The sequence below is a fragment of the Helicoverpa armigera genome, chromosome 3 (assembly GCF_030705265.1).
Source record: "Helicoverpa armigera isolate CAAS_96S chromosome 3, ASM3070526v1, whole genome shotgun sequence".
NCBI lineage: Eukaryota > Metazoa > Arthropoda > Insecta > Lepidoptera > Noctuidae > Helicoverpa > Helicoverpa armigera.
The window spans coordinates 5,700,838-5,723,876 of NC_087122.1; the positions used below are offsets into that span (position 1 = coordinate 5,700,838).

Here is a 23,039-nt window from a genome sequence, read left to right on the forward strand (position 1 = left end):
AGAAGAGAACATATAGAGCTGTACATAGTATTGTTGATATTTTGTATAGTGTAGTTTGATAATACTACTCTGATACTTCACGCAAGCTTGGTTATTTTTATTTATAACCTCAAAATATTAACTTTTTTCGTAATTACTTTAATTTCCTGAAGTGTCCGTTCGTGAAAACTTATTTCATAGGATTCCATATAATTTAAAGAGTTTATAGAAGTCACTTTCCATTCCAACGGTTCTTAGGCAGAACATGTATGGAGCCGGAACAATGTCCTTTCTGAAAAGTGTAATGACAACATTGAAAATTTTAATGTAATTATTGTGAATAATTAATATTGTGAATGTTGAGAATTTGTGTATTATTATTACATTATGATGCTGTATAATTTCGACTGTAAACATAACATTTTGTACAAAAAGTCAAAGGCATTCGAATGTACCTACGTCATCTATCTAAACAAAGTTGTATTTTTTCGTCAACACAAATACGAGGTTTGGAAATGGATAAAATAAACATGAAATCGGCTATGACGGCTAAAAATAAAGCGTTATTGTTGTAAAGCACTTAGCCTAACAGCCCCTAAAATATTACGTTATGTTTGATTCATTCAAATAAATAAAACGTTAAACAAACTCGCATGGAATTGAATTGTTACTAATCCTACTGTAGCATTTGTAACAATAGAATAGGTATTGAACAGTGCATTTTCTAAGCTTATGCCGAAGTAGAAACAAAATTGGAAAGAAGTCCAAACGACATCCGCCAACTCCGTATTATCTGCGGATTCTAACCGAATAGGCTTTCAAAGGAAATATTAAACCTATACACGAACGAATGCGACGCTGGTTTGAGTTTCAATGCAATTGCTAGCAGATACTTGTACCGCCAGTCTGAATGGTGACCATCTCTGCCGCGAGCCTTTGTTAATGTTCACAGGTATTGTGTCGTAAATATCTTTGATCTTGTTACTCTTAGCAGCGGTAATGTTTCGCTCTCACAAATAGCGGAAATAAGTAACATTATTCCGGGAAATTTTGGCCGAGTCGAACTCCGCGGCCTGTGTCTTTAGCAGTGATTAATTGCTGCTAATTGTTCGTGGCAGCAAGCTATTAAAATGTTACTTTTATTATTGTACAATTTAGTGGTGATGTAGAAGAAAGTGTGGCTCTTGGTGTTTGAGAAAAAGTTGCTTTCAATTGGAACTGGAAAAATAAACTGCTTTTAAAATTAGGGCTTCTACAGTGACATTGATAAGTTAGCACTCCCGTCTGAGAAGAACAAAAAAGAGTAAAACAGCAATAAAAGTTAGAAATTGGTTGAAATGCTACTAAAGCATTTTTCACTTTACATTTTCGCCTAAAGCTTCACACGTATACAACTACATAATATGTATGTCCATACATGTGTGTGTGTAACTTTAATATAATCCCCTCTGCTTTATCTCGTAACTTTTAGTAATTCGCTCGCTGTCTGTCTGTTGTCTGTTTTTAATCTTTCATGTCCGTTTGGTTGTAATCGCTTTTAGCGATAAGGCCGGCCATTGTACATTGTATTTGTAATTCATTTTGTTCACTGAAATACAATGAACGATAAATAAATAATAGACAATCTAAACGGACACAATGTGGTAAATTAAAAACCATTACCCGCTACACAGTTTTCCAATACCGGTTAGCCGAAGCTCAGAGAGGAGCCGAAACGGGTCGTTCATTCTAATCGACAGGTGAATCACTTATTGTCTGCCATCCCATTACCCTCAGATGCCTCTAAACGAGGGAGGATAAACACCTGTCTCTAATGTACTCTACGAATTCGTTTCCTTTCTCAAACATGCCAAAAGAAGAAAAACTTTTGTTACAAATGAATTTATAATCGAGCCTTCCAACAATGTTTCAGAAATGTTTAAACTTTGTTTTCATTTGATATGGTAATATATTTTTTTGCTGTAGAAAATTAGAAACTGAACAATATTATAAAAATTTGGATCAACCAAAAAAATAATGTTCTAACTTTGTTGAATAATTAATTAGGTAGCAGTATAATAAAAAGAGCTACCGTCGTTAGGGAACGGACGATACTTTAGACCTTGCCAAACTTTGCTTCGGTATTTTGATAAGCGGCCAGAAGATAATACTATAAGATTCCTCGCCGGTAATTATAGGTCGAAGCCTGGATACATCGTCACCGTGACAAATGTCCTTTTCTAAATTGCCTTTCTTACTGCTTCAGGAATCTTTCTCGGGAGATATTGTTGTAATGGCCACAATTGGCAGATAGATAAGGTTTCTTAGAACGTTATTATTAATAGATAAGCGGTTGCTGGCCATTCTTCTAATACGGGTGTAATCCTTTATTCAGCCGTTACGACACCCTCGGGAAATATGGTGTGGTATATTCGACCACATACTCTGGTATATTGTTTACCTGAGTAATTTATTTTTCAGTGTTATCTGGTTGTAGGTATTTTGTAATCTACAACAGCTGCATGCGATATGTGATTTAATATGCATTAGTATTGCATGCGAGCCTAATAGGATTTAAACTGTAACTTTTTAAGCTGCTGATTTATTACATTTTGAACTGTTTTGTAGCTGAAGATATACCTTCAGATAAAATTCATTAAAGTTAATATTGGTAACATACCATAATAAGAGGTCATATCCATTGGCACGAGCTGAACTAATCGGTGGCACTTGGCGAGTTCCCGCAGCAGGAGTTGCGCCATGAAGTACAGGAGCACCATCTGCGGCTGTTCCGTGCAGCTGTCGCTCGTTGACCTGCATAACAAATATCTTTTTACATTCCCACAGCAAACGTTCGCGACTGTTCAGATCATGGAGAACAAACTAGCGGAGGTGCCATAACGGACAATCTCCTAAGAAAGCAGCGCACCAAAATGCGGGTGAGGACGAGGAACATTACTGTTTCAGCCCTTAAATGCCTTCTTTAGACCCGATTTTTTTTTGTAATACCATAAATAATTGTTGACAGATGTCTTAAATAACTCAAACGCATCGTTACTTCCCTCTCAAGTGAGCGTTTTGGTCATGCACTCGTACGAATTTGACCTAGAAGCCTGACCTGCCTGCATTATGGTATCTCCGCTTATCTTTCCTTACTCCGTGGTTCAGATTCACTCGCAAAGATGATTTACGTACGCCGTCGGATGCATCCGAAACTGGCGTGCATCTGAATATAACGGGCATTCCGCGCAATTTTGCAGGAAGCCGTTTATATATAAAGTAAGATTTATTCTGGCTTAAAAGTTAAAGAAATTATATATATTATTATGGATGTAGCTGCAATATTTTTGTATGATGATGAAGATATACGTATAAGTATCTATGGAACTGTGAATTCATTCTTGTAGGGCTGGTGTGAAACAAAACTGGAAAGTATGCAGTAAGTCAGTACATTAAATTTTTTTCCGAAATTACTGACATGGATTTTAATCTCCAAAGGACTGAAGCGATATAGCATAGGAACAGAAGTGAAGAATATTTGCACGCTGGCAGCCTGAGATTGACGTGAACCCGTATGGATTTGTACGAGATGTCATCCCATCCACTCTCAAACACACTACATGGCTGTAATCCCAGTGGGCGCAATATGACAATAGATGATAACTTTTGCAGCTTTTTTTGTATACTATACAGCTATATGCATTCGCGTCACTACTAATACATCTTGTAGTACTAAGTTACCTATAATCTGGAAGTCGATAGTTACAGATGTTTTTATTCTTGCTGAATATCAAAACAGTCTTTATATCTTTATGTTTTGAAAATTTAATCTCTACTTGTTATTTAGGTATAAGGAAACTACAGGTATCTTGCAACACTATTTAAGCTAAGCTTGGCTTAAGATAACCGCTTGAGGTTTTGTCTAGTTAAACTTGCTAGAACTTTAGTTTAGACTACCTGAACCTAGATGACTTTTGTGGTCAGTGCTAGAAGAGTTTTAAGTAAATGCTACCAGAAAAATATGAATAGACGAATAACGCAGATATAAATATAATTTATAAAGGCTCTGAAAGCATGTTTCAAAGAGTTCAAAGTACTATTTATTTCCAATCATTATAACAACAGAATAGCTACTTTGTAGAAATAAATTCAACTCGTTTTCATTTCATGAATTCAATGAATAAAACTCATCGGTACAAAGTTATAAATCCCGGCCGTCTCCATTATTAGACCGCTCAGTAAATAAATTTAATCGAATCTAAATCGGACTCGTGAACATATTAATTGTCTATCAATTCCATAAATGATGAAAACGTCTGCCATAGCTTCAGATTGTCTTTACTCTTTGCAGCAAAATGCAAAAACTTTTCCTGACGTAATTAGTTTTCTTTCGGATTCGAGATCACAGACTGTGAATTGGTTCGCCTTTTGAAATGCAAATGGCCGGGTGTCAGCGTGTACTCCGCTGTCACTGTGTACAGAAGGCTCACGGCACATTTATCTATTAAACTGAATGTTTTGTATAACATAAAGCAGAATAATGGAGCGGTAACTCCAGGGGGCAAAACGGTGCCGTTTCTGGAAATCCCTGAGCGAGCACGAACAAAAGAGTTCAATTTTAAAGACAAAATTTCCGCTGAATATGCTGTCATATAAGTACGTACGGTGAATTGTTCCGAAAATTGTTTTTCATGTGCTTTAGTGAATAATTCGGTATGCATTGTTTTGCGTTAACCGGGCAGCCATTTATCTAGTGGGGCTCGCGCATTAATCTAACGCCTGACACCGATTCGCGGCCACGAGGGGGATTCGATTTAGATACTCGCATCACTCGGTACTCGTCTTCTACTTTCTGTAATTTAATATTTACGTTATAAGATTACGAGGTTAGGCCGCCGTTCAATATTGATTTAAAATGGCTTTTCTGTCAGAGACAGAGTGGGCCGCAAATAAATAAACAAGGACGGTTAAACCCTTCTCAGATTGAGATATCGGAAATTTCTACTCGATCTTCTACGTGATCGATTCCTCGGTATGTGCAATGAAATAGGATCCGCTTGATATCTCGGTGAGCGGTGAACTAGGTGTTATCAATATATCTACGTTACACAAGTATACAGCTCATGAAAATGGAAATTGAAGGAAGGGTAAAACCATGCTTCGTTGGATGATAAAAAAACTACGTTGTTCTTTTGATAAGGGTTATGCCTCTGAGACTTGAAGGCGTGGAGTAGGAGTGTTGTCGTCCTGTTCTTCAAAAAGGGAGACAAAACCCAGTTGAAGAACTATCGACCCATTTCCCTCCTAAGCCACGTATATAAGCTGTTCTCAAGAGTGATCACGAACCGACTTGCGCGAAGACTCGACGAATTCCAACCACCGGAGCAGGCTGGGTTTCGGAGCGGATACGGCACCATAGACCACATCCACACAGTGCGGCAGATTATACAGAAGACCGAAGAGTATAATCAGCCCCTGTGTCTAGCATTTGTGGACTATGAGAAGGCCTTTGACTCAGTTGAAATCTGGTCTGTTCTGGAGTCCCTGCAGCGTTGTCAAGTAGATTGGCGATACATCCAAGTGATGAGATGTCTCTACGAAGCCGCTACAATGTCCGTCCAAGTACAGAATCAGCAAACAAGGCCCATACCGTTGCATCGAGGAGTGAGACAAGGGGATGTTATTTCCCCGAAACTGTTCACTAATGCAATGGAGGATATGTTCAAGACGCTGAACTGGAAAGGACGCGGCATCAACATCAATGGCGAACACATCTCTCACTTGAGATTTGCTGACGATATCGTCATCATGGCGGAAACGCTGCAGGACCTACAACAGATGCTGAACGACTTGGCTGAATCTTCTCTACGCATCGGCCTACGGATGAACTTGGACAAAACCAAGGTCATGTTCAATGAACATGTTCTACCGGAACCGATTGCGATACACGGCGCCGTTCTCGAAGTTGTTCGGAAATATGTATACCTCGGGCAGACATTGCAGTTAGGTAGAAACAACTTTGAGGACGAGGTGAATAGGAGAATTCAGTTGGGTTGGGCTGCATTTGGGAAGCTACGTCGAGTCCTAACATCGTCGATCCCACAGTGCCTAAAGACAAAAGTCTTCAATCAGTGCGTCCTACCTGTCATGACCTACGGAGCCGAAACGTGGACACTGACGGTACGGCTGGTCCACAAGTTTAAAGTCGCTCAGCGGGCTATGGAAAGAGCTATGCTCGGCGTTTCTCTGAGGGATCGCATCAGAAATGAGGTAATCCGTCAGAGAACCAAGGTCATCGACATAGCCTACCGAATCAGCAAGCTGAAGTGGCAGTGGGCTGGCCATATTAGCCGAAGAACCGATAACCGTTGGGGTAAACGAGTTCTAGAGTGGAGACCACGCCTCGGCAAACGTAGTGTAGGACGTCCTCAGGCACGGTGGAGTGATGACTTGCGCAAGACGGCTGGCAGGAGCTGGATGCGAGAAGCCGAAAATAGATCTCAGTGGCGTGCACTTGGAGAGGCCTATGTCCAGCAGTGGACTGCGATAGGCTGATGATGATGATGCCTCTGAGACTTGAAACGATGAGCCGTAATTTTAATAAATAAAAAATTAACATCAAACAAATTAGAATTTATGTAATGCTCAGGTTTAATTTTTAATCAGCTACCTACTGACTGGGCTCGGCAGCGGGCTGATTAACAAATATACGTAGGTATTTATATAACAATAGGTTCGATTTATGTGTGGTTTGCGGCTTCACGATACAAAATACTGAATCAATCAGCTACTGTGCCAATTGTGTCATCAAAAAGGTCACAGCTTACTTGTAAAATACCCAGCAATTAGCTTAAGTCCTCAAGTTGTGAAATGTTGGTCATAATAAATCGGGTTAAAACTTAACGTCCAAGGTTTAAGTATTTGAATAACAAATCAGCCGTTCTTCGGCTGTGTAAATTGCCTCCCAATATTTTTTTGTCTTATTTTATTATATAAATAATACACACAAATTTTTCAAACTAGAACAAGAATAAAAAATAAAATGTTTTTCTAGAAATTACTTGATCTGTCGACAGACATCGGAAATAGGTATAATGGGGACCTACAGAATTACGAAGTATCAAATACAAAAAATACAATAGGTATACTAACTTTTTACAATTAGGTAGGACTAGCTGGCTGGTGGTCTTGGTGGCCTCTACGCATGCGCGGCGCAGTCGACGGACGCGCTCGCGCAGCTCCGGACAGTCGTGAGGCTGGCCGATGTGAATCAGTAAGTCCCGGAATAGCGCCAACTGCACGTTGATCTCCGTTATCAGCTGGGAAAGAGAGCTTTATTTAGTAAGAGTTAAGGATTAAATTGAATTGGCAAGGGTATTATTTTTGATGATGGAATTTTATTTTCGTGAAGTTCCAATCGGTGATGAATTGGAGGTGAAGTCTCAAGAATTCACTTTGTAATATAATTCATAACATTTTACACCCACTTTATGATATGATAACTGTAAGTCTAGCTAGATACCAATGGAAATCCTAAGAATGTCTAAAATACAACAGTACCTATATTTTGTCTACGAATAAATAAAATAAAGTGAGCTTTCAGTCAATGTAATCTCAAAACAGCGATGGCTACCTGAAACCTTTTAAATTCGCTTGTTTACTTTACCATACCGTTTTGGGAATTAAAAGTGACATGTTTATTATTTGAAGAGACTTATCCATATTTTATTAGTCCAGGATTATAATCCTCAGATTAATTCATGTATGAGCTCTAAACACATTTGTTAAATAATGAAAACTTTTACCTGTCCTGTTAGATTCAGTAATGGATTTTAAATATTAAACTCTCTTAAAATAAGCAACAAAAATTAATAAAGCTGATTATATTCGGCTTGGGGCTTATTAACACTTGGTAAACATCAACAAGCTTAGAACTACCCTACCTTATGTAGGTGAGTAATAATTCCATCGAGGAATATCTAGCACTTATTTATGGCTTATTGATGGTGAAAACAGATTAGTTACGAGTAAGTGCGACATTATTAACTTGATTTTATGCCTGTACTTCATATGATTTAACGAGTTCGTATTGTCGTTGGCTCATTTTGGTTCTCAAATAGCACAGCATTAGCATTTATCGGTAACTAAACCTCGATTCACTAGTTTATCCACTCGAATTAGGAGACATTCATGTTATGAAATTAATAACGCTGTTCCCCGCACACACTGGGCGCTTCGCCAAATAGCTGTCAGCTAATATAATGACTCACTTTACTACCTATGCTCGTATAAACTTCCAAACACACATAAAACCTACTTCAAATTTTAATAAAACTTTCAAGTGTCACCATAGTTCTAACTGATTTATATCTAGGGGAAAACTTTTCCGATTTATTTCAACACGTTTAATAATAAATAAAGCAAATAGCAAACAATACGGCTGTTTCTTTATTCTCAGACACAAAGGGAACATAGATTCAATCAGACGGTTTCACGCTAGGCCACATGTACATGTTGTAATCAATGTGGTGTGGGCACGACCAAATTTACGAAATCGACCGAAAAAACGTAATGACGCACTGTTTCGGTCGGGTGCGATAAATCGAGAAGAGAATTCGCCAGAAGTAAATACAAGTGAACGTTAGTGTAATTAGTAGAAAGGGACCCTCGATCAGTCGTCACACACAGCTCCTGAAGCTATTTTTCAACCACCGAAATAGTACTATGGCGCCTATTTCTATTTTGAGTGCGAACGATTTGTTAGTTTCAAACTCGTGTGTAAACTTGATTGGTTTTCGTAGAATCAACTTGTAAATATGTCAGTTCGGAAGTCAGTTAAAAATATAATATCCGATCTTTTGAAGTTCGAACATCATCTGTCCATTGTGTATACCGATTCGATAACTATTGATAAACGGTCGACAGGAATACATGTCCGTCATTTATAACAGGATATAGCGAGTCGAAAAACCAGCTCGACTATGAACACGCGAATGATCAATTCCATAATTTATCAAGTACGATCGGGTTCCACACCCAATGTGCTTTGAAGGAAATACGTTTTTTTTTTGTAACAAACGATCTGGCCAATGAGGGTTTTTGAAATTTTTTCTGCCACCGGGTGGCGCCACGTATGCGTCTGGTCCAAACAGCTGTCAAATAGTATGGAATTGTAGGTGCCGAACTTATTGTTTATTGAAATTCTGTTATATTGGAAGTGTTATTGATTTTATTATGGACTACGGTCAGAATAAGGTTTCCGAACTAAAAAATGAGCTAAGAGAGAGGGTGCAAAAGTCACTGGTACTAAGGAAAAGCTTGTTGAAAAATTTGTTAACACAATATGATTTAGTTTTTTTTATTTACTCAACCGCAATAGTAAAACAATAATGCAGTGCTTTAATTATAAAATAAAAAAAACACTAAAATCGTTCACTATTCATAGTAAAGATAAGCACTTTGACAGTTATCTGGACCTGACGCTCGGTGCTGCCACCTCGTGGATTGCCATTTTCGAAAACCCTCATTACAACCGTTGAAATCTATTCCTTTTACTTTTATAGCTAGCATATAATATAACCAGTACCATGGAGTAAGGTTTTATAGCTTTTTATATGGCGCAAAAAATATGGCATCAGTTTATACTTAAGGTCAAGGCAGGTTGACTTATAACTCAATTTATTTTCACGGTGTTCGAAAGTTCAGATATATTTTGGTTTTATGGATATTTATAATATCACAAACATGTTTATTATTAGTTTTATGGCCCAAAAAATCTTATTCTTATTCCATGAATTTTATTAAGAGTTGATTTTTTAAAAGGAACGGTTTGCAGATAAATAAGAAAGGAAAGCTTGCATTTTGGAAAAATATAGCAACTTCTATATACTACTAAAGTATGTACATGTTATCGTGCACTATCTAACCGAATATGTATGGGTATGTATTTTTCTCGACCATCCGACTCTTCAAGCAGTGGCCATATAACGCAGAAATATACGTTTATATTTCCGACAAGTGTATGCTGAGGAAAGATTTATCGGAATCCAACAGCTTCGGATGATAAATAGGAGATGTGGGGTAAGGTCAAATACCTTCGCAAGAAAATCTACTATTGTGAAATTCTACGCAAATATTGATGCTTTCTAAAAGCGTGCTACTCCTTATACTTAATTACTTATAAACGGATATACGGACACCAAATTAATTCCCCATTACGACGGCTCCTAAGTATACTATTGTTATTGTTATTTGTGTTAATACACAAAAAAGTGCAATTCGCAAAATTTGTTAGTTGACTCAGTATACTTAGGAGCAATTTAGTATTGATATGGATCGAGGACTAAGTTGTTGTATAATATTTTTTTATTACAGGTACTATTTTGTTACTACTAACCTACCCTAGAAACCCCAAATTCACTGCGTCATAATATTGCGTGATGGTCGTGTGACATGTCACTTAATAATCGCGTGTATATTACTAAGTATGTAGGTAGGTATACTGGTTTAAAATAGATGTACTATAATTGCTTTATTCGGTTCAACTCTCCCAAAGCCCTTGGCCGAGGGAGTTGCGAAAGGGTGGGATGTTAAGACTTTAAGGCTAAAATATGTAATTGCTATGACGTCATATTGCAATTTTCATGACGTCAAAACAATGCAGTGGGTGTCTTCTAAAGATGTTTTAATAGAATAATTTAGAGGACATCAAAACTTTTTACTACGTAACCTCTTTTGTAAGTAAATAATAGAGTTTTATTCCCATGTCGCTAACTTTAAGACTTTCGAAGTATTACATATCCGGACGCAAAACAGTTATAAAACAGAAATTGTTTTCTTTACGCAAACGATAGTCGGGTCGCGTGTGGTATGGTCTTGACAGCCAGATAAGTAGCACAAAAGGTAAATAAAGCGTTTATTTATTCAAACTATGCCTATATTAGCGCTTGTTGCTACCCATGATTAATGGACGATAAAAGGCAAAAATATAATTTTAGCAATACGAGATTGACTCCATATTAAATAAACCTTTTTGATGGAATAGAAACGCAATTTGCAGAGTCGTGACCTGATTTTAGTACTTATATTAGGCTCTTTTTGGAACCACTTAAAAGACGTAGTCGGTACTTCAGCAATATTTTAGGGAGGACGATAATAAATGGTCTGCATCAAGAGTGGCTTTATGCGTGGTTTGTGCTGCCGACTAAGACATATGATGTACCTCACTAAAACATGAAGATTGTGATTGTGTAACATTTGTCTTACTCTCGGCTGAGTTGGGCGACCTAATAATGTAAATCTCTTTCATCCTACCATTTTACTAGCCTAGCGGCTAAGCTTACTTTATTCAAAGAATTCTTTTAACTTCATCTTTTGTTTCTATTAAAAAGATAGAAACTCTGAGCGACGACTAGAAGTTATTTTTAAATGTGGAATAACATAGTACTCGTGATCTTTAATATTACCTTCTCACTGGCCGTAACAAAACTGTCTATCACTTATCATGAACACACATCTTTCAAAACTGTATAAACAATATACACGTCTGTAGCAGTTGCCGTGTTACAGAGCATCTGACATCTCATCTCCGCAACCTTAAGGTTATCATACTTTATCCATTCTATATGTTTTCATACTATTATACAGTATAATAAACATGCAGGCGGATGTTTTCGTTCATCCATCTTATACTTATAGAATAATCTCTAAGATGTCGCTTACTCCCATAGGATGGTATCTCGTTGAAGAATTTGAAATGCAAAAATAGAAGAAATTATACACGGAATCTAAATAGATACCGCTAAGTATATCTAACTGCTGTGGAGTTTTAGACAACTAAGTACATATTTTATTTAAAGAAATAGGTAACAACATATTTGCAAAAGAAAGAAGTACCATTAATAATTTATTTATTTCTCAACTTTCATTTCATTGTGACAAAACTTGGCAGTCCAGCAAAGTTCGAATTGGTAAGTTGAATATTTTACACAAAGGACACAAATTCATAAAGACATAATTGGCGGAGGAAGCGGAGCCTACCCGCCAAAGGGATATAATTAAAATTCAGTTGAGCCGTGCCTTCCTACTGACAAAAGTGAATTGCATAGTCAAACGATCGGTTTTCATTCGCTTCCCTGAAAGATTTTGAAAGCGCAACTTTAACGTTTTAACCTTAATTACTTGAGTTTTGAGGGTTAAATTGTTGGTTTATGATGTTTTAACTTCTTTGTGGCGACAGAGGTGGCAATGTTGAAATGTTTTACTTGTTTTACCTGTTAAAATGTTTCTCTTGTTTTTTTTTTCGTGGAAAAAGGGTTAAATAAAAGGACTGAAATAACATTTGCAATGATTACACCCGTATAACACACGACCTCAATGTTACCTCGTGTTTTAATTTATTGGGTGGTATAGTACGTAGCAATGTTGCATATAGGTACCTAGGTACAGATAGCCCCACTGTGTGAACCTAGAAGCTAGGAACAGACGGCCCCAATAATTGCGGAGTTTGAGGTTAAAACTGCCAACAAACTGGTAGATCTGTCAAAATGCCAACACAATTTTCCCGTTTGGTAACAAACGTTCACTGGATTTGTGGTTTTGCCAGGTGGCATTGATATATTGGTATATTTACTTGTTTGTGTGTATTACTGATGTTTCTGGAAGTACTGAAGCGATTACCATTGCCCACTTACGAATTCTGATTCTCTTTAACCGACTACCAAGAAGGAATTATGTATGTAATACAACCATCTGAATTAAGAGCCCTTAGTAGGAAGTCCATTAAAAATAAGAAACGAGCACCAATTACATAAAGATTTTATATCTGTTCTAAGGTTCTATAATAAATTTGATGTAACCTGTATTAGGTGGTTTGACTAGTCTGAATAGGCTAGTTTCCTAAAAAATAATAATTAGTCCGTCTTGTAGATTGTCCAAAATTAAGCGATACGTATTTTTTCTTTTTTAAATTGGATCAGAACTTGTTAAGATATAGCGTGTTAAAGTTGAGTGTGACGTCACAAGTTGCTACAATTTTCAGGACACTGTGACGTAAAAGGCCCCCACTCCTAATTTTTGAAGTGTATTATCTTTGTCATTTTATGTTTAATTAAAAAAAGAAAAAATACGTATCCAATATTTTTTGATTATCTAAAAAGCGGACTAAATATTATTTCATTATTTCGACCCTGGACACTACCCTATTTAAGCCTAATCTCACGGGACGCAATACACATTAAGTAGGTAAGGTTTTTCAAGAAAGCTTTTACGCATCATCAAAGAAAATGTGTTAATTAGGTGCGAAGCCAGCGGTCGACCGTTACTGAATTATATAGAGGCGACGCGGTAACCTCTGTCATTGATTCTACATTAGGGATTTGTACTGAACCTACGAAAGCGAGTGGACCTAAATATCAGATTAAATCTGTTGAGAATTAAGTAATTAGACCTATCTGCTGATGTGACCGAGATACCATTACAGTAGGCGCTCAATATGGTAATTTTACACCATCGCTGCGACAGCAAATCTATACTAATATTATAGAGCAGAAAAGTTTGTTTGTTTGCTTGAACGCGCTAATCTCAGGAACTGCTGGTCCGATTAGAAAAACTCTTTCAGTGTTAGTTAGCCCATTTATCAAGGAAGGCTATAGGCTACTTTTCATCTGGGTTCGGGCAGAGGTTCCCACGGGATGCGGGTGAAACCGCTGGCAAAAGCTAGTCCTTTCATATACACAAGCCATGTTTGCTAAGAAGTGTTTCTTTATATAGAAGTATCTATGTGATAAATAATAAAATTGTCTAGTGATCTTTTATAACCGATCTAGAATAGATGCACCGAGTACTGTGGTTAAACGAAACAATGAACACAGTATGCTTTTGTTTTATTGTCTGTGAAACAACATTAAATAAATTGTGGAGCTGTATTGTTGGTGTTCTCGTCCATAGAGACCTCAAAGACCTTGGGACCTCAAAGTTTTTTTGAATATGACAAGTGATGGGGCGCTTTGTGTCCGTCATCTGTCAGTCTGTCATGTTTATACGTCAAGAATTAAACAAGTAACACACTTTTTGGCAGTCTTCTTTTCGTTGTAAAAAAATCATTTGAGCGTATTTCGCATTCTGTATTTCTTTGAAAACTAATCAAAACTTGATACAAAAGTTAATAATAAAACAGTTTTCAAAACGAGATTATTTTAAGTAGCTCCAGTAGCTATTGCATTCATCTTTCATACTTTTAATTTAAAGTTTATACCTGTTTTTATAGCGTGAACTGAAGATGCAAATTCATTCGAGCGCGAAGCATTGAATTTAAAAGTTAACTGGAGTAGTTCTAGACTTTACAGCCGTCAAGAGGTACGGAAACCTTATTATTATGTTTGTTGAAGTGCTTTCAAGATATTTTATATTTAGTAAGCAAATCAGGTGCAGTTTTCCGATGGTATTTTAATACCCAGTTATCATTTCTTAACTTTCTGTTGAGTTATGTTTGTAAAGCGTTTTGGAACGAAAAAAAATCTGATAGCCTCAATTAGGTACTCATAAGTCACTGATAGGTTTCCACAAAACATATTTATTTTTCGTTTAAATTAATAAGGCAGTGAGGCATAATTTGACTTTGAAAAGTCGTATCGCTTAAATAGGGACACATACTCAACCCAACAGTACAGTGAAAATTCTGATTGTTTAAGACTTTATTTAAAGTGTAATATTATGTAGAGTGTGATATTTCAGTATTATTAGGAAAGTTCCAAACCTTTTTTACAGTAAAATCTAATAAAGCATTCGAGCATCAGGGTACTAGCAATAAGTGTCAGACTACAGATAGATCTCGTTTCACAGTGAAGTAGAAGTATTGAAATCTTTTCCATCTTACTCTGAAACAGCGCTGAAGCTTCGAGGCGCAGTTTATATTGCATGAAGTCGGAAATGCGACGACCTATGAGACCCCACTAAGCTCCGTCGACAATTTTATTTACTCCTGATGTGAAATTTCAGACCTCGCAATAAAAAGACGCGGTTTTTTATTTCAACATTGTAATAAACTTTACGATTTTTTGTCACTAAGAGGTATTGTGTTATATGAGCGTTCGGGGACTCGACAAATGAGGTTTTCCACTGTTAATGGTGACGCGGCGATATTTTTTCGAATGTAGTCGCATTAATGTCGTATAGAAAAATATTTTTTATGTGTCTCTCTTGTCTATCACATGAACTACTCAGTATAAAATATTTTGCTGAAAATTTAGCTAGTCAGCAAAAATACAAAGACAAGGTATCTCTACAATAGCGTTACAATACTGTTTTACCAGTCCATCAAAGGCGTTGTTTGATATGACGACTGTAATTTTCAGCCTAGCCATTCACCCGATCATTCGAGAGCTAAATTCCAAATTCAACGTTTGGTATCTAGATGATGGGACCCTGGGAGGCGATGTAGAGACCGTATTTCAGGATTTCATTCATTTAAAACATAAATTTCGTTCCATTGGTTTAGAACTAAATTGTACAAAATGTGAATTATTTAATACTGACATGACTGACAGACAAATGACAATATCCAAATTTCAATCATTAGCACCACAGATTAAAATTATAGATAAACAGTCTCTCCGCCTCCTTGGGGCTCCCATCCTAGACCAATCTTTTTCTACATTTATTTCGGAAAAAATTGATAATTTCAACGATATTTCGGAACGCTTACAAAAAATTACAATGCATTCGGCCATCACAATTATTCGACACTGCTGTTTTGGTCCTAAATTTACATATTACCTCCGTTCTTCTCATCTCTTTAAACATAGCCACCTTTTAGACCCAATTGATAAAATTATCCGCCATACCCTCAGCTCCATTCTCAACGTGGCCCTGGACGACCGAGCCTGGCAACAAGCCACATTGCCCATCCGGATGGGAGGCCTCGGCGTCCGCAAAATTACCAGTATTAGTTTACCGGCATTCATATCCTCGGTTCACGGCACTGAGAAATTAACCAGGAATATTCTTACTCCAACACTGGCTGATTTCGAGGTGCCGTATTTAGCCGAGGCTATGGATGCATGGAAAATTACTTGCCCGAATGAAAATTTACCCAGCAACCCGTGTTCCCAAAGACAGTGGGATGAGCCGCTCTGCGGAGTAACCCGGAATAGTTTGATAGAAACGGCAATTACTCCTGCTGAGCGAGCGCGCCTACTGGCTGTGGGTAGATGGGAGTCGGGGCTTTGGCTTCAGGCACTACCGTCGTCAAATATTGGCACCATGTTTGACGATACAACTTTCCGCCTCGCTACTTGCTTACGTATAGGAGCACCGTGCTGCTCCCCTCATCGCTGCCACTGTGGTGAGGCTGTCACCAGCCTCGGACACCACGGCCTGTCGTGCAGCCGCAGTGCGGGCCGTATTGCCCGGCATGCAAACATCAATGACATTATACGTCGGGCTCTTGTTGCCGTCGGGGTACCAGCTGTATTAGAACCAAATGGCTTGGCACGCGACGACGGTAAGAGACCAGACGGCATGTCGTTATTCCCTTGGAAGATGGGTAGGCCTTTAGTATGGGACGCAACCTGTGTCGATACTCTTGCGCCATCACACCTTCCAAGTTCTGCGTGCTGTGCTGCTGCTGCCGCTGCGGCTGCGGAGAACCTCAAGCGGCGGAAATATAGTGGCCTTGTCGGAAACTATATTTTCGAACCGTTTGGGGTTGAAACCCTCGGGTCGTGGGGTCCGAATGCCCACATTCTATTTAAAGATCTCTCAAGGCGGCTGGTTGACGCTTCTCGTGACCAGAAGGCTGGCTATTACCTCGGACAAAGAATCAGCATGGCGATCCAACGAGGTAATGCTGCCAGCCTCTTGGGCACGCTCCCAGTTGACAGCGATGGGGACGAATTTTTTGACGCTTTTTAGTTGTTTGTTTTACTAGGATAGTTTTTGATTTTTATTGTAAATATGTATTGTAAATATCTGTGTAAATAAATAATCCAACTTATTCTTTTTTACATTAAACTGTGATAGGCAAATGTATTTGATTAAGGGTGATAGGAACGTGCTACTTAAATTTAAGCAAATGGAAGTGAAGTTATAGTCACTGTTACTGTAACGTACACCAAAAACAAAGGTGATAGGTTAACCCTAAAATACCTTCATCCTCCCAATACCTATCCCCAGTTTACTTAGTTCGATAAAAACGCCCAACTTCCTCCGTTATGAAGAGAAGAGAACGTGAAAGTTATGAATGAAGTTTCTCAAAGCGGAGTGATTGCCACAGAAACCTGTGCAGTTAGTGTTTCATGGTGAATGGGCTTTAACGGGTTAAAGGTCGATTCGCACTCTCATTATGGTAGGTCATTCAATCGCGTAGGTGGAGCCGTATCAACAAAAATAGATCATCAGCAAGTAGGAAAGGCTAACTTTATAACATTTATTTATAATCAAAATATAACGCCGTTTTATACATAGAGCCATATAGTGCTTTTTTCGTCTCCTATAAAGTAATCAAGCCTATGGCAATCATAATAACACAAACTTTTGCGTTTTATTCAACGTAGAGAATGACTGACAAGTCCATTTAAAATAACATAATTATAAATAAGTTTTTACCATACAGTTTGCAAGCAATAACTCATGAACAAATAATCACACAGAAGATAATAATATATAGCTTAACATACGAAGAGATAACTTATGTTTCTGTAAATTTAAAATCTAATAATAGTTTGATTAGAAACGACTTTAGATTTAGAAAGTTAGGTACATTTGTTTCAAAGTTTGAAAACCGCACTGTCAACCTCATGATGCAGGCCCTTGAACCTCCAAGCCACATTCATTTATTTATTTGCATTCATATGCGAAGAGTATTCATATAAGAGTACGTTAATATTTTCTTAATATAAAAAAGTACAGATGTTTTTGTTCCACGCTCATCTCATTCTGCTCAGTCGTACGTGGCGTAAGATATGTATGTATTATATTTGAGGTTATTTTTACTAGATAAACTTAGCTGTATGTACGAAAATCAAGTTCATAAATAAATTAAAATAGTTCGGCTTTGTATACCAATACGATAGAGTTTTTAGTTGAGTGTGACTCGTAATTTACTATACTCAGTATTGAAATGCCTTTTCAGTTGAAAAATCCTAATGAGTTTAACTTGCGAGTTTTGAATTCATTCTGAAAATAAGTGGATTACAATAAAGTTTGTGAAACTAATCAGTTTTAATGACTTCAACTCTAAATATTGCTATAAATACTTTTTTATTACAGTTTTGCAAATTCGTTAGAGGCACTCCCACAGTACTCGGTTCACGGGATGCGTAACTTTCAATAGTGACTGCACACAGGGTTGTTCCCGATTTCTCCAAAGATGATTTCCAATGTGATCAACGTAAACTACTCATATTACATATTGTCAGTGCGAAAAAATATTCCCAATTTGATCTGCTTAAAGTATACCTATCTGCTGCTTAAATTTAAACGTCAGTTTAGCACTTGTCTAAAAAAATGTCGGATTATGACGTTGAAATAAGGTCCATTTTGCATTCTACACTTTTTTTAGACAAGTTTTTGACACATGTTTAAGTTTTTGTAGTAAGACCACACATGTTTATACACTCAGCGGCACGGAATTTGGCCCAAACAAATACAAGTAGATATCAGCCCAGATAGCTGTTGTAAATTCTAATTTCATATGACATATTGTCAATCCTTTCGTAATTGTTAATTAAAATACAGAAAAATGTGTGTCTGTTTAACTTTTGTAACACTAGAAGCAGATTCCGTTGTTGGAACACAAAGCAGAAAGTTAAGTTTAAATTCAGATAGAAATTGCCGAAGTACTAAACCGGTTCCAAAAAAAAATTATGATTATGATCGTTTTTTGTTTCTCTTTTTCTCATAATTTGATCTGAAAATTACCCTTACTGCAGCTCAAGTTGCTCAAGTAGTGTTGCTAAGACGTCAAGGGCGGAAGCAGCGGAAGATGGTTGAAACTTTAAGTGCACCGCGTACAAGTTAAAGATATGCATAGAAAATGTATGACCAGACTAGCCTTTACACAAGAAGACCAGAAAGTGGGGGTGTAAGGTGTTCGTCGGCGCACGAAGACCGATTTATCGTACGTGCAATAATGAAAAATCGGTTTCTCACTGCGTTAGAGATACGCCAGCCTTTGCAAACAGCAAGAGAAGTCAACGTCCGTAAGCGCACAATAAGAAGAAGGATGGAGGAACGGGATCTGCGTGCTCGAAGACCAACTCGAGGCCCGGAACTTCTCCCGCACTATCGCATAGCCAGACTTAGGTTTGCAAGAGAACATGTAAATTAGACGCATGACCAATGGAGTAAAATTTTATGGACCGATGAATGCAGAGTCGTCTTAAGATCTCCAGACGGCCGTGAATGTGAATGGAGAAAGCGCGGGGAATGGTTTCTTCCCACCACTACTAAGCAAACATTCGGTTTTCATGGTGGGTCCATCTTGGTTTGGCGGGGCATAAGTTCAGAAGCCCGTACTGAATTATTGGCTGTCGAAAGTCGTCTGACAACAGTGCGGTATATTGAAGAGATCCTTCAAAATTATGTTTTACCCTGTCAGGGATTCATAGGAAATGAAGAATTTCGTATAATGCAGGACAATGCTCGACCTCACGCAGCTCTTTGCGTAACCGATAACTTGTTCGAGGTAGGTATTCAAAAATTGGACTGGCTTGCAAGAAACCCAGCCATGAATCCTGTAGAACATGTCTGGAACATGCTTAAAAGACAGGTCCAAGCAAGTCGTAACCCACCACGGACTCTAAGGGGACTGAAAACCGCGCTGGTAGTTGCCCGAGAGGAGATCTCTCAGGTGGAGATAAAAAACATCATCCAGAGCATGCCAGATCGTATGCAGGCAGTCATCAGATCAAGAGGAAGTAACACCCATTATTAAAATTCGATAACTTTCTGTTTTGTTAAAAATGTTGAATTCAAAAAGTTTATGGTGATTATTGCGGTAAAGGACTCTGTTTTCTAACTCAATGAAACTTAATGAAAATCCTCACAATTCTGTTGTTTGTCAGTCAGTTTCTTTTGGAAAATGAGTAAATTAAACAATTTTAAAATAAAAACTCAGATTTTTTATTTAAATAATGGTTATAAGGCTCAAATGTGCTTGGGCCAGATTCCGTGCCGCTGAGTGTATTACGTGGAAACTCACCGAGGCAGCATTAGGCTCCGTCTCATGGTGGTAGGTGGAGTGGTGTCGGATAGTGCCCGCCATGCCGTCGTCAGTCTACATGCCGTATTGTCACATGACTACACTCCTCATTGCTTTATCACATTGTCCTGCACAATCAGCTTTGAGAATACATTGCACTGATAGTTTTTGATCTATGATGTAGTAGCTCCGTGATTTATTAATAGGTAGATTTATACATCTAAATATGAGGTGAAATTTCGAGGTTTAAGGGGAATAAATAAAATACATTACGTTGTAAGGAAACCGAGCATTACAACTTAGTGTATTTTATTGGTAAGTACTATAAATAATTTAGCAGTTTGCTTTTGACACGCAATAAGTTTTTGTGCATTCCCAGCACTTACTTATTGGTAATTTATTTTCAATTTATTGGATTAACTACTTTATTTAAGTGTTTTTTTTTAGATTTTGAGAATAGTGTAGATTCGTGGAAAAGATTTATAGATATAGTAAAATCATTCACAGAGCTTCATTGTCAGATAAATCAGTCAATGGGGACTACAAATTATTTTCTCGAAACATTACTATTTTGTAATCAAGTGCTCAAAAAGTTTTACTTGTGATTACTTGTTTACAAGAATTTAAAACTCCATTCACCCAAGAGTGATCTTAAGTAACAGTAACAGCACAACTTGGTCCATTAAACTTCCAGCTAAAAGCTAACTAGCCTGCAACTAGGCGAAGAAAAAAGATGTACAGAAAAATGCAACATAAAATCCTTTACAGACTTTGGCAGAAATCTTTCTTCGAAGTTGTTCGGTAGTGGAAAACTTGAAGTTCAGCTAGGGGAGGGATTAGCAAGTGTGTCGTGCTAGGATTAATTCCGCCTCAGTCTTCGGGCGAAGGATTTCACGGGATGAGTGACCACTTCCATTGTAAACTATGTCTTGGGTATTGGTACCTCTATCGGGATTGAACCTTCATGGTTGGGTGTTTTATTTTTTTTATAGTTTGTGTTGTCACCTCCTTTCATTGTGGTCATGTAAAGAGGTTGAAGATTTTTTTGTTCTATATTTGAATTTGTTGTTTTTTTTTTGGAATATAATTGTGTTTTGATAGTTCTAATCAAGGCGTGTTTATTCGGAATAACTTAATGATTGTTATCAGTGAATAGATAAAGCTTTCTGGTCACGATTGTATTGGGATAATTACCACAGGATGGCCTTCTCAATAAATCCTATTTTATTGTTAAGGATTTGGTATAGATTTCTGAGGCTCAACGGTGATTTATTGGAGGGATGCTGAATAATTAGAATACGATTAGATGCAATCGATCGATTAGGTGTTTGATAACGGCCTTTAATATTTTTTTTTGTATGTAAATTGCTTAATCAAAATGCTTTTTGTAGATTTTACAAAACAGTACTAATTTATGAATAAAAAAATATTTCAACGAAATTATGACTTAATTTTAATTTTACGTTTGTTAAGTTATAAATCACTTGAAATTGAAAAAAGTTATTTTTATATCCAGAAAACTAACTAACAAATATTTTCCTATTTTATTCGACTATACAACAACTCACAAAGTACGACTTTATTCACTTAACATCGGCTGAGGTCGCGCGCTACGGCGTAGTCGTCGTAGCGCTACGGGGCTACGGGCCGTGTTCGTAGCGGCTGGCGCTCGACTGCCGCAGCGTGCGGCATACTGGTTGCTCCAACCCGCGCACTCCGCAACGTAATGATTGACAAAATACTTTACCTGTGTTTTCTACGAGAAGAAAAGCCCATTAACGAGGTGCAGATGGAAACATACGGAGGAAAAGTTCAAGGTTAAATGTGAAAAAAAAACTTCAGATATTTTTTTTGCATACTAAAATCAATAAAGCTGTTTATACCTATTTTTTTTAAATAATAAAAAACTAGTAGGTAAAGATTTTTATAAAATAAAAATCATTAAAATTTTTGGTACCTACTTCCATCAAGATCTGAGAACACTTGATAAAGTTTGAATATATCTAAAAGTTTTCTTCACCAAGATGAGTAATAGTGCTAAAAATGAGCTGTGCCTTCTAGCTTGCTTAGAATTAATGCAGCTTAGAATTATCAAAACTTTCAGCAGTTTTCATAACAATCGTTTTATTCAATAAAGAAGTAGTTAAATTGCGATTATAATAAAACATTTGGGGCCTTACTACAAAAACTTTAAACCCTGTTTTACACTTGTCTAATAAAATTTTGGCTGCAAAATGAACCATATGTCAACGTCATAATTTGACATTTTTTTAGACAAGGCATAAACTGACGTTTAAAAGTTTTTGTGGTAAGACGGTTGAAGTTTTAAATTTCAGTTACGCAGAACTAAATTATAGCTTTAATTTAAAACGGTAAAGTCACTTTGTACTCGTGCAAACTAACATTAAAGTAACATAAAGTGAAATAACATAAAAATAAACAAAAGGTTTTATTACCAACCCTTTGTTTTGGTATGTTACTCCACATTAAATGTTTGTAGTTTACTTAAGACTTACTTAGTAGGACGGAACCCTACACTTGCGTGCATCAAAGTATATGAATCTACGGAACCCTAATTAATACATGACTTGACACGCGCTTGGCCTATTTTTATGATTGCAAGTTTATATATGGAGGGTCGTTGAGGTAATATTTGGATATGTTTGGCTTATTTCGACTGACAAAATAAGGACACTCATAACATATTATCAAAAAAAAATATTAACGAAATTATTTGAACATCTCTGAATATTCTATTTATTATATCTTTACTTAGTAATATAATAAGGAAACACTTTTTTGTTTGTTTTTATGAAATGAAAAATTCTTTCACTATACTAAACCCACGGGGAAATAGCTAATAAAGTATGTTTGAATGAGT

At 37.1% G+C, this 23,039-nt stretch overlaps 2 protein-coding genes across 3 annotated transcripts in view; one reads left to right on the plus strand and one right to left on the minus strand.

Annotated features, from left to right (window-relative positions):
* LOC110380488 (cullin-associated NEDD8-dissociated protein 1) overlaps positions 1-23,039 on the plus strand; it is a 574,273-nt gene that overhangs the window by 89,280 nt on the left and 461,954 nt on the right. The window lies entirely within an intron of this gene.
* The window catches only part of LOC110380494 (uncharacterized), a 110,290-nt gene that overhangs the window by 5,756 nt on the left and 81,495 nt on the right, over positions 1-23,039 (minus strand). Inside the window, exons 1-4 of one of the 2 annotated variants that reach the window (XM_021340502.3) lie at positions 21,727-21,865; positions 20,159-20,378; positions 7,111-7,277; positions 2,639-2,772 (exon numbers count right to left, since the gene is read on the minus strand). In XM_021340502.3, the coding sequence (XP_021196177.1) occupies positions 2,639-2,772; positions 7,111-7,277; positions 20,159-20,221 (364 nt within the window). In that variant the 5' untranslated portion in view covers positions 20,222-20,378; positions 21,727-21,865. Of the gene's footprint in view, positions 1-2,638; positions 2,773-7,110; positions 7,278-20,158; positions 20,379-21,726; positions 21,866-23,039 lie in introns of those variants that run through there. The other variant, XM_049836326.2, reaches the window with a different exon arrangement.